Source organism: Phalacrocorax aristotelis, chromosome 2, assembly GCF_949628215.1.
Source record: "Phalacrocorax aristotelis chromosome 2, bGulAri2.1, whole genome shotgun sequence".
Classification (NCBI taxonomy): Eukaryota; Metazoa; Chordata; class Aves; order Suliformes; family Phalacrocoracidae; genus Phalacrocorax; species Phalacrocorax aristotelis.
The window spans coordinates 36,123,768-36,135,941 of record NC_134277.1 but is presented as its reverse complement, the minus strand read 5'-3'; the positions used below and the strand labels follow the sequence as shown (position 1 = coordinate 36,135,941).

Here is a 12,174-nt window from a genome sequence, read left to right as displayed (position 1 = left end):
CTCTCAGCCTTCCTCTTTCATAATGCAGCATTATCCTTGAAAAGCATGGAGCTCACCAACTGTTTATTTCAGTCCTGGCCAGTTGGAGCCAGCTGTGGCTGAAGACGAATTTTTCTATAGTTCAGGCCAACAACAGCTCACTGGAAGGTATAAAACACAAGACAGAAGAGATGTGTGATCCAGAAGAGAGGGTTGCAATATACAGCCTCAGCGAGAGGGGCATTAGCTCCCACACTCCTGTTCTTCTGAGACATTGGAAAACTACTTGTTTCTCCAGGACAGCACAGGGTGACCTCTTCAACACTATAAAATTGCAACCAAGATTCTCACTGATATTTGGCAAAAACTTATTTCCATTTCCTTACTTGGGAAAAGTATTTCGATCTTCTTCAAGGCAATCCTAACTATAAATACAGGCTACGTGGAGAATGGATTGAAAGCAGCCCTAAGGAGAAGGAATTGGGGATGTTGGTTGATGAGAAGCTCAGCATGACCCAGCAATGTGCACTTGCAGCCCACAAGGCCAACCGTATCCTGGGCTGCATCAAAAGAAGTGTGACCAGCAGGTCAAGGGAGGTGATTCTGCCCCTTTACTCCACTCTGGTGAGATCCCACCTGGAGTACTGCATTCAGCACTGGGGCCCCCAACATAAGAAGGACACAGACCTGTTGGAGCCAGTTCAGAGAAGGGCCACAAAAATGATCACAGGGCTGGAGCACCTCTCCTGTGAAGGCAGGCTAAGAGAGTTGGGGTCGTTCATCCTGGAGAAGAGCAGGCTCCAGGGAGACCTTATAGCAGCCTTCCAGTATCTGAAGGGTGCCTACAAGAAAGCTGGAGAGAGACTTTTTACAAGGGCATGTAGTGACAGGACAAGGGCTAATGGCTTTACACTGAAAGAGGATAGATTTAGATTAGCTATAAGGAAGAAATTCTTCACTCTGAGGGTGGTGAGGCACTGGAACAGGTTGCCCAGAGAAGTTGTGGGTACCCCATCCCTGGAAGTGTTCATGGCCAGGTTGGATGGGGCTTTGAGTAATCTGGTCTAGTGGAAGGTGTCCCTGTCCATGGCAGGGGGGTTGGAAGCAGATGATCTTTAAGGTCCCTTCCAACCCAAACCATTTTATGATTCTATCATTTTAGCTCCTAACACAAGAGAGGACCATCAACACAGTTAAGCTAAAGCCCAAAATTCACTTAACACACCTAGCAGCATTCCAGCACCCCTTCAAATATTTTCAAAAAAACTTAGAATTTCACTGCAGTACAGCTATCTAGAAGATGCTTAATGCCTACCACCTAGTGGATTAGCACAGCATAATCTTTAAACCAACACCAGAAAAAAAACCAAAACACCCCACCCTGAAAACAAACAAACAAACAAAAAAAAACCAAACCAAACCAACTGCAAAAGAGAAAAGCCCCACACAACACCACAACTTTCCTCTGGCTGAAGGAGCAGGATCCGCACAGGGCCTCCAATGACAGAAATGCTACCCATCCAATATCTTTTCTAATTAGACACCAATAGCTGTATCAGACTAGAAATAAAAAATAAGTGTATCAAAACATTTTTTGAATGGCATTGAAAAATAATTCAACTAGAAACTAAGTAATTCCACAAAAATTTGAATGCTTCAGTTTATTATTGCTGCTCCAACATTATACAAACTTATGTGCAGCCTGTAGTCCTGGTGATTTTTCATAAGAACCCAATCTCATACACATGTGGTCTAATACATCTCTGGAATTTGTACAGGCAAGATGTCAAACTACCGTCAACCTTTTTCCCCTCTCCATACATACCTGCACAGTCAAAATAAAAGCAAGTAATATTTCTAATAACAAAGGCCTGAAAGACTAGCTTGGTAATATTTCTATTGGTAAAGTCCTCTTCAAAAGTTCTTACTGCCTCTACAGAGCTTATTTCCCTGTCTGCTTCCCTCACTTTCTGTTGTTGGTTTGGGTGGGAGGGACAGAGGTTTTGGCATAAACAGGTGCTTCTGTAGTGTTTAACTCTCACCTTCAGAGAAAAAAAAAAAAAGGCACTTTAAATATTTTACACTTCGCTACACTAGTCCATCCTACACAGCCATCTTAACAGAAAGGGCTAGGAAAGCGTATAATCCAACCACAAAACCCACTGCCAAAATTTGCAAGATAACTTTTTAATTGTAGGTTCTCTCATTAACATCTGCCTTCTACTAAGTATTCCATGCTTTGTGAAGTCTATTAGTCATCAAACACAGTACCATAAAAGAAAAGCTATTGCTCAAATCCAGCATCTAGATAACAATTTCCCTCCAGAAACAATGCATCTAGGAGACCAGGAACACAAGTAACACTGAGAACTACAGCTGTCAGATGTACAACTTATCTCAGAAGTGTTACCTAAAGCTTCATCTGCTGCTGCCAAGGTCTCCAACTACAAAACGTTTAACATTTAAGAAACACTATCCACAGGTTCTCAGTGTTTCAGAATCAAGACTGGCAAAAGCAACCTCCTTACCTGCAACGTTCTTGAGCGCTCAGAGAGAGGCAAGTGATCCACTTCCAAAATTAATTCTTCCGCTGCTGAATACAAGTTCTGCTGCACCTCATCTCTCTTGCTGATCAATGCATCCCTTTCATCCTATGCAGAAGGAAAAGCAAGTCAGCAACTCGCACCCAGGTACCACATACACAACATGTTAAGTGATACAAAAAAAGCATTCATCCCTGCAGAGTATGAAGAGTACAATACATGCCTATCTAGGAATGAGTGAGAAGGCAAATTTTGTTTTTAACCTCTACTCCTATGACATGACCACCATGCACAAATACAGCATCCTATTACAGTGTAAAAATATGACTATATTATCAGACCACTAAAGAAACAGTTTCTGCATGCTGTTGGTAACAGTGGGAGTCCTAACTGGCACTGCAAACTTAAAATGTCCTAGTTGCCCTGCAATTTTTTATTGTATTACAGAAATTATAATGTGGATTTTCCACACTTCTGTACATGCCAAGTTCCATCCACAAAGTCAGATGCAAAAGATTTCTTTCCAGAGAAGAGTACTCCAGAATAAAAAAAATCCTTTTACCAACTTTTTCCTTGTCTTCTAGCAGGAAGGAGAGGTGACCTGTAAACTCCCTTCTGATTATCTGCAGGAAGATCATTAAACTACAGATAATTTTCTAGAAATGAAAAAAGTTTCCTTTGGATGACTGACAGGATTAGTTCTGCTAATGAGAGAGGAACTGCACATTCATATCGGACAAGGTACTTAACAGACTTACCAGAACCAAACCTTTCAAAAACGGATGAAGCAAGTTACGCAGAAACATGTTTGCAGTGTTCTTTTCACAGCGATTTAACCCAAAATGCCCAGAGAAATATGAATATATATATGAACATGGAAGACCAAACTACTGCTTTACAGACCTGCTGTAAAGATTTGCTATTCCCTTCTACATCCATCTCCAAAAATAAAAAGTAAGTAAAATTACTCAAGTAGCTATTACACACTGTCCTGACACACATTCCCTTCCCCACCCCGGGGAAAAAACAATCTTGGGAAGTCTAGTGTGGAAGGCAATTAGTAAAGAAACAGGAAACACAAGAGCTAACCATGGTAACTAATACCAGTTTCACATGGGGCCAAAGAACAGTCAAATGAACACCTCCTACTGACAAGCAATACATAATATATCTGTAATACACAAATGTATACAAAGACACAGGTTCTCAGAGTTTTTACATTTCGTGTATCCAGTGAAAGCTTAGAAGTTGACTTAATCAGGAGTTTGTAAGTATCCACAGAAGACAGACTAGAAGCCGTTTGTCTGTAACGGACAAGGACAGAATGGGATCCAACGGTTGGAAATTGAAAGACAGACAAACTCCAAGTAAAACTAAAACCCCAAGTTGCAGCATACACTGCTTTAAAACTTAGATTAGCAATTGAACAGATGTAATTCACCTAGACATTAGAGGGCTGAATAATAAAAATCAGCTGATCAAGGGGTCAGCACTACTACCTTCCTAACTGGACACAGGTTTTACATCAAATTCTATGATTAGTTTTGAACTTTTTTTTTAAGCATTTCCACTCCAGAAGAACCATCTTTGTTATTTTCATACACGCCATACCCCAGTACTACTTCAGTTCACTGATTATCTTCTTATGTTTCCAAGACATAGGTTACATAAATACCTTATTAAGAACAAATGCTCCAGTTGCTCATCTTCATTTTTGGGACTGTATCCAGGCGAGACCCGGTTAAACCAGCACAAACCAAGAAATCATAGACAACGAAAACTAAAATAATACCATTTAATCTGCACTCAAACTTTATTGGGTTTACTTAGGCCTGTGATATTTGTTTAAGATGCATCAGGTTTCCCCCAAACAAAGCAAGATGTTCACTCCCAAGAGCTTACAAACAGGGCTTGTGACAGTAAGAGAGGGCATCAGCACCCCAGGGAGGTTAAAGGAAAAGCGCATTGCTTAGCCAACTGAATAGCAAGATTAAACTTTGTAAAACTAATTTTGACAGCTAAGTGGACAGATTAAGCAGAGTTAAACAGCCTACTATAGTTTAATAGCCAGCCATTTCATCCGTTTGGGCTTCCTCCACACACATGTACCTCATTTTAACTGAGCAAGAACCAAAAGTTAGTGACATCAACATCCTCAGCTTCACTATCAAAAATATTTGTTAGCCTATCTAGTCAGTATAATTTAAGTAGGGATGTCAGCCAGAGTAACAAGTGCACCCTTTTACTGTGTGCACCCTGGACATTTCTTGTATTTGAAAATACAGTAGCCAAGGTTCTGTGGTATGTTACAGCACACGAAACAGATCTTTAAAAACCAAAATGATTCTCAGAAAAAAAAAAGTCACTACACTGCATATTAAAACAGGACAACATTTGTCGTACCATAGCTCTAGCATGATGCAACCAAAACCCTTTTTTTACACCCTTCATTTACCAAAGTCTTCAAAATACTTAAGACAAGTTCCACAAGATCCTTGAGGTGTCCTGCTTCCAGCTGATACCAATTCATCTTGAAAACTAAATTAATTCTTCAGGGAGCTCTACATTTCCACACACATTCCCACTTGCATACCTTTTGCAGCACTCAGGGATACCTGACATCTAGCAGAACTCACATCTTTATTTTTCCCCATTTAAAATACCAGAGACACTACCGTGACAAACTTCCCCTCTTCAGATAGCAAGAATTCTTTTTTTTCCAGTGGCATGCTCTTGAAAAGTCCGAAAGTTTCAAGCCACCTTTCATTTACACCTTAGCTTAGGCAACCAGGAACAATGTCAGAATGGGGTGGACAGGGGGAACCAGAGGGGCACTGTTGATTTCTGAACAAAACTAGTTTTTAGGCCATGTGCGGGGCCACACCTTGTCAACACAAAACAGGCGGCCACACAAACACATGTGCAGCTACAGAAGCAGCAGAGTGCTGTAAGTTCATTTCAACAGTATTTCAAATATTTTGGCAGTGTAATTCACTATAACACATCATGCAGACATGACTTCGCTGTTAGCCATTCACAACTGAAACAGATAACAATGTCCAGACTGTCTAACATATTCCAACAAATCAGGCCATCAGAAAAGCCTCAAGCACTCTTCAGGGATTAAACCTCTTTTCATTATGTTTCTCATGGAAGAATGCTGCTTGCTGGCATTCGCAACTGTGGAATAATTGCTGGAGGCAACTTAGAAATTAAACTTATGTTTTTAGAGAAGGTACAGCGTGGAAGAAGCTTCCAGGGTAGACTACAGCTGACATGCGAGAAATCCGTTCCACAGAAGTTCCCTAGGCCCGTAACCTTAGATGCCAGCAATGCCAGGAGAACTTGCGGTACTGACTCTACGAGGCATTGTCCAGAGGGTGGAGCGGTGTAGAGGCACCGTGGCCAGGCGCTGTGATAAATGGGAACTCGAGGTACCATAGAGCTGGTACGCTGCACATTTGCCACCCTGAGCCAACTGCCTGTCATGCTTTTGACAAAATGCAGTCTTTCGGTGAACTTTGCTCATTATAATATAATACCAAACCACACCTCCATCCCAAAAGCTACCCGCCTCTAAAGTGCGACCACCCCTCACTGGGCATGTGCTTTGAATTTTTCTAGTCTACGCCTTTAAAAGCAAAGCGAGGAAATTTTATACCAATTATAATAAAGGTGTGTATGACTAGAGTCACTCAAGCTCCACCTGACAGGTAAAAAAAAAGTATAAAATAGTTTAAGAGAAAGAGGGTGTTAGGGAAGATACCATCATGTACAACTCTGACTTCTGGGGCCAGTCAACAGGCTGAGCCTCTCTTCCCCCCAACTGGGAGGCCTTTGGGTAAGAACTTGAACACTTGGTTATACCAAGTGTTTCCCCAGGAAAACTTAGAAGCCTCTACATAGAGTCACTTCATATTTGTTTAACACACTTGTAGCCTAGCAGTGTTACTCATTTTCTTGGTATTTATGTGTGCCTTGTAATCAGCAAATTTATCACTGGTAATCCAAAGAACCTGTGTATCAGTTGCTTTAATAAATCATACTATTCATTAATATAGCCACGATAGTTCTCATTGAACATGACCAGCCTTAAAACATTAAATTGGGCATCTGCCAAATTAGTTACTAACAACAAATACTCTGATGGGTGGTTACATGTACAATCCTTAGAAAATAACCTGTTGACCAAGGCCAAGACTAAGACTGGACTTAGCCGCACCTAGACTCCTCTTGGAGAAGGAGTTTAGAAAGCAAGGGGGTCCTGTCTGAACCTCATGACTCAATGGGAGGGCGTCCCCCTAGCCACTCCTCAGACTCCTACTATTAATGCAACAGCAACTCAAAAAAAAAAAAAATCCCCGAAAAACAACCCCCACATGCTGCCACCTGACTGACAACAAAGTACCCATCTCCTCTATTGAATAAACACTTTGAGACTCCCCAGTCACACCACAGTGTCTCCATCTGTCCTAACTCTTGTCCACATTAACAGTTTTCTTTCTCGCTATCCCAAGCCCAACTGAGTCAAAGCAAAACTGGACAAGGGACGTGAAAACAAGTTATAAGATGGCTTTGCTTTACTTGTCTGCCGATGTTCAACAAGGCTTACGGACCTGCTTGAGGTCAACCATCCCATGTAATCTCCAGAAAATTGCAACTGCTACTATTTCACATGGGATTAGGAATTCACCCACGGAAAGCTTGTGCAAGTGAATCCCTAAGCAGCCTTGGCTCCTGTGTACCTCACAGTCTAGCTTTCTTCTACACATTGCTCCCCTACACAAGATGCGACACTAAAATGTCAACTGCTTATTACTGCCTATCTTAATGCTGTCAAGTTTAAATATTTGACTTTCTTTTGTTTACTAAAATCTATTTCTTTTCACCTAGCAATCAAATGTATGCCGTGCCATAGATGTTTTAATACCTTTCCCTGCACAAGCAACAACAGAACTCACTGGGGTTCACCTCAAGGTTCATTATTTTCTAGTCCATTTCACGAGCTGTTAAATTCAGTGTAACACAGCCATACTGCTTAACCAGGCAGGCTTAAAATGTTTTAGGTTATACTTGGAAATAGTCAGAACACATTTGCTGTCATTCTCCCTGACACACAACTACCACCCCTCCCCTGCCTTACCACAACGCCTGCCACAGACCAGGGAACCTTCCGTTCCCAAAAGCAGCACCGCTGCACATGAGAGAGAGTACATAACCATCCTTATCAACACAGCCATGTCTAGTACCCAGGCAGACTTTTTCAGATCTGTGGTTGCAGAGAAGTTGCACTAGATGGCAGCTTTCCTCTATACAAGTCTACCTTCCTATACAACATCATTTGCATACTGCTCTCCCTACGCCTCCCCATACAAGGGATGCATTTATTAAGCAGTGGCATGCTGCTTTAACAAAAGGTTTTAAAGACAGATACTGCAGCTGCACAGCTGAAGCAGTTTCTAACTATTACAGAACAGAAACCTTTTAGCTACAGTGTTCTGATTTCCTTATACTTCTTTACAAAATCAAGAGTGTCAAAAAGTCTAGGTTTAACACAAAAAATAACACTGCACAAATAATGTCAGTTGTGGCAAAGGTAGCAAAGCCTCTGATGTTACCTAGCAAAGGACAGATGTTTCTGTGCTGTGCTCATGCTGCCCAGCTACACTTATAAGGCTAAAATAACCTGTCCGTAGCTGTCAAATTATAGCTCAAGAAAAAAAAAAATTCCAGCCTACCACATTTCTGCATAACTGAATCCTCTCTTGAGCCAAGTCATACTCTGTCCAAATCTTCTGCAATTTTTCCAAGGAACACGGAACAGTGAGACATCCTTCTGTAACTATTTTTATGGCTTGTGAGAGCTGCTCCCCAAAACGACTGTTCTTATTTGTGTGCCTAAGTTGTAAGGAGGAAACAATATTTTATCAGGATTTTTTTTCCAGAACTTAAGCAGTTTAAAAATCAATGCTATTCAGACCCCTTGAACATACAAATTTTGAGATAGCACCTGCCATGTTAACAACCTAGTTTCTTTCAAAAGGCAGCAGCAGCAATTGGTCTCATTCAGCTATTACATCTTTTTTTGAGGAAGAACCACCAAGAATACATTCACTTTACCTCAGCATTGACAAGGCTATACATGGAAATCCTCTCCTGCTTTTCATTTCCCTTTTGACCTACTTCTTCCCTATATTTTTTTAACTCGTTTTCCACAAACAGACACACCAATATATCTATTCCTTCTTAAAGGAGCCAACAGTCATTTCTATTTCAAGTCTTCTTCCCACTGCAGTTTTGTCCCTTCTTTTAAAACGAGAAGGGCAATTTACAATACCCTGTCACAGCAATACGGATACCCAAGGAACTCTGACTACCCAGTTACTTTTAACAACTAGCTGCATTTACTAATCAGCGTCTTGCTTAAAGATGGAATTGAAAGCTCTTCTTGCAATAGCTACAGTAAAGGAACAGAAGTGAACCAAAGTCATCTGATAAACATTGAGAAGAAGCAGGCAATGCAAATTCCAATGCAAGCTTCCAAAAAGCTCAGGTTTCAGCCTTGCTTTTGGGAAATACTCCCCTCTGCTTACAGCACTACATTTTTCTTAGAAAACTAACATAAAAGAACTTTTGAGAAACAAAAAAGTATGCATGACTTCAAGAGGTAAACAGGGCAATGATAAATAAGACTATTTTAGAAAAAAAATACATACCTTACTTCTTTCAATGTCTTCACCTTAGCAGCCAAACTTCTCATTTTCGTTCCAATGTAAGTACGTAGAGTTTCCTCACAAATTTCAGCAGTCTTCCTGGATGCTTCCTTCTCTTTCTGAATTATTTATCATTTTTGGAGCAGTGTTTCAACAAAGAGAGTTATAAATAGATCAACAGCCACAACAGCCAGCCAGGGTTACTAACATGCAGACTGTAATTTAGACTTTTGAAAACTAGAGATAAACACACACATGCACGCGTACACGCACACACAGAGTTGCCCCTCTTCAAAACACTAACAAAATGCCTAGGAAGACATATAAACCAATGAGAAAAATTTTATTTTCTTTAATAGCTTCTTAAAGGTTGATGGTTCATTTCCTTCCTCTCATTTCAGTAATGATGCATTCAAGTGTAATTCTTCAATTACTCCCCATTTGTTAACAAGTTTTCAGACAACATGGAATTTTTTCTTCCTTGCTAAAAAATTCCTACCCATTTGTTCGGGAAATCAAGTCCAGGACCTCATTAAACTCCTTACTCTTGTCACTATTGCACCCCAAAATGGTGCAGCAAAACAAGAACTCTCACTGTACATACAACTTCCTACAAGGAGTATTCTTAAAGACAAAATAAGAAATATTCTTGACCCAAAAAAAGCCCACACACCACATCAGGCTATATTCCTCAAGGGGCAACCTAAATTTAAAAGCTCTTGCTCTCATACCACAGAGATGCTTTTATAAACTCCACTATAGGTAACGAAACACAGACTTTTAAAGTTGTTAGCCTTTCAGACTTGGTAAATATTATATAAAAAAAACAAAACAAAACAAAACCACCAAACAAAAAAACAAACATAGAAGGATTTAAATAGTTATGTATTTGCAGACAAGCATCCAAAGTCTCATGACTGCAGGGTGTTTTTTTTAAGTACTCCTCAAAGCCACCACCACGCATCACCCTTCTAGAACAAATCATTGCCTACCGTACTGTTTTTAGCAGGCAGCAAATATTTTCTTACTTAGAAGAATATCCACAACCTTTTCTTTTAAAGCAGTTTACTTGCATTCAACACAAATGAGTAACTAATTTGCAGAAAACAGTTTTTTTTAAAAAAAAAAAAATCACACTATAGGTAAGAAATGCTTCTAAGAATTCCTTGCATTCAAGTATTTTTTTTTAGCTGCAGACATGTATTCTGCTGCTTCTTAATTTAGTTGTGCACTTCTGTGCAAAACATCGTATCTTCAGTTGATGGAGAATCTCTGCAATGACAGGTTAGTATATGCAGAAACACAAGTGTTCTAGGTAGAGGTAACTCAGCAGCAAAGCTGGTTATGAGTAGTTTTATTCCTCAAGAAAGAAAAAGGAAACAGCTTTGTGCATGTTCAGGTTTGGGGATGCCAAAGGGATTCACACAATAGCAGATTTTCCTTTCGTATCTGTAGAGGTAAGAGTGTAAGAGTTTGCACAACATTCTTCTGAATTCATGCAAATGTAACATCCTTTCATACAATCTCTTCTTAGTACTGCTGTTTATCACACTTAAAACCATTCACAGCATTTTTAAGCCTATCAGTAACTATTACTAAGTACTGTGCTTCTCAGATAGTGCTAGGAACTTCCCCTGGAAAGAAACATAAGCATCTTTTCTATTAAGCAGCAATTAAGGAAATAATTATTTTTATCCAGTTCTAAAATTCCACAGCTGCTACAACTCTAGGATGCTTAGGAATTTTCAGCACAACAAACAGAAAGCTGTTTTTCCCTCCAGAGTGAGTGAAAAAAAGGCAAGGATTACATCCTTATACACAACACATGTTTTCCATCACAAAGTACAAAACTCCACGTTGAAGCTGAACACCTACATCCAAACCAGCTGCTGCATCAAGCGTGGTGGCAAGCCAGTATGTACACCAAGGAGAGCTGGGGTCCAGCCTGGACTGCAAAATGCAGGCTCACACACATTGACAGCATCTCCCTGCACCATGGCAAGACAAGTCTTCACTCAACCAGTTTAATCCTTCCGTATGCCAAACGGCAGCATTACTGGACCACAGTATGATGAAACCTTAAGGCAGAAGCATTGTCAGAAACACTCAACGAGAAGAGAAGCATCCTCTCTGCATTTCCACATACCTGAAGTTCACGTTTCAGCTGTTGAACCTTCAGTTCTAGTTCCTTCTGCCTTTGGAAGAGATCTACATTCTCCCTTCTGACAACTTCTTTGTCTTTGGACAGCCTCTGATCTGGTCTTATTTGTGCCACGGTAGTGTCTGGCACTGAGGTAGAAGCTAGCATTTTTTCCCTTTTAAAAAATAATTACAAGTCAGTAATGAAAAAAAAAACACTATAGAAGACTATAGACTACAGAAGCAACTACACAACCATGCTTTACTTCTTCAGAATTTGTATCCTCTTCACGCCAGCCTGTAAAGACTGTTACATAACACCGAGAGGAAAAAAACAATACATCATTTGAAGACAACCTGTTATATGTTTTCACAGTCACTAACTGGAAAGTCTTTCCCATCCAAAAAACATCTTACAATACCACACTGCAGATTCAGAAAAGTCAAGGTCCATTGTAATACAAGTCTTCTATCTCCTAAACAAGCCAAAGCACTTAAGGTCAGTGGTTTGGATCTATACCCTAAAAGTTATTTTTGTAACAAAGACGACTGATGTGAAGCGATCTGTCTCAGAGTACGGTGACAGTACAGTACAGTACCAGTGTCCACTAGACACCGCATCAGCTTCATCCTCACCTGCACGGCTTTGGTTACACCCTAGCTTCTCTCTTTCTCAATTTCCTCTGCAGGCATACCACCCCAAAAATGCCTGCAACGTGCAAAAAGTTAGAGGACACCAGACCATACATCAATGGAATAGAGAATCTGCTGGCTACTCAGGCCAGTCAGGATAGCTCTGT

The 12,174-nt window shown here is 40.4% G+C and overlaps 1 protein-coding gene across 1 annotated transcript in view; it reads right to left on the bottom strand.

Moving 5' to 3' along the window:
* The window catches only part of STK31 (serine/threonine kinase 31), a 42,161-nt gene that overhangs the window by 22,972 nt on the left and 7,015 nt on the right, over window positions 1-12,174 (bottom strand). The window contains exons 7-10 of the mRNA XM_075083045.1: window positions 11,382-11,550; window positions 9,239-9,354; window positions 8,261-8,420; window positions 2,508-2,630 (exon numbers count right to left, since the gene is read on the bottom strand). Of these exons, the coding sequence (XP_074939146.1) occupies window positions 2,508-2,630; window positions 8,261-8,420; window positions 9,239-9,354; window positions 11,382-11,550 (568 nt within the window). The remainder of the gene's footprint in view (window positions 1-2,507; window positions 2,631-8,260; window positions 8,421-9,238; window positions 9,355-11,381; window positions 11,551-12,174) is intronic.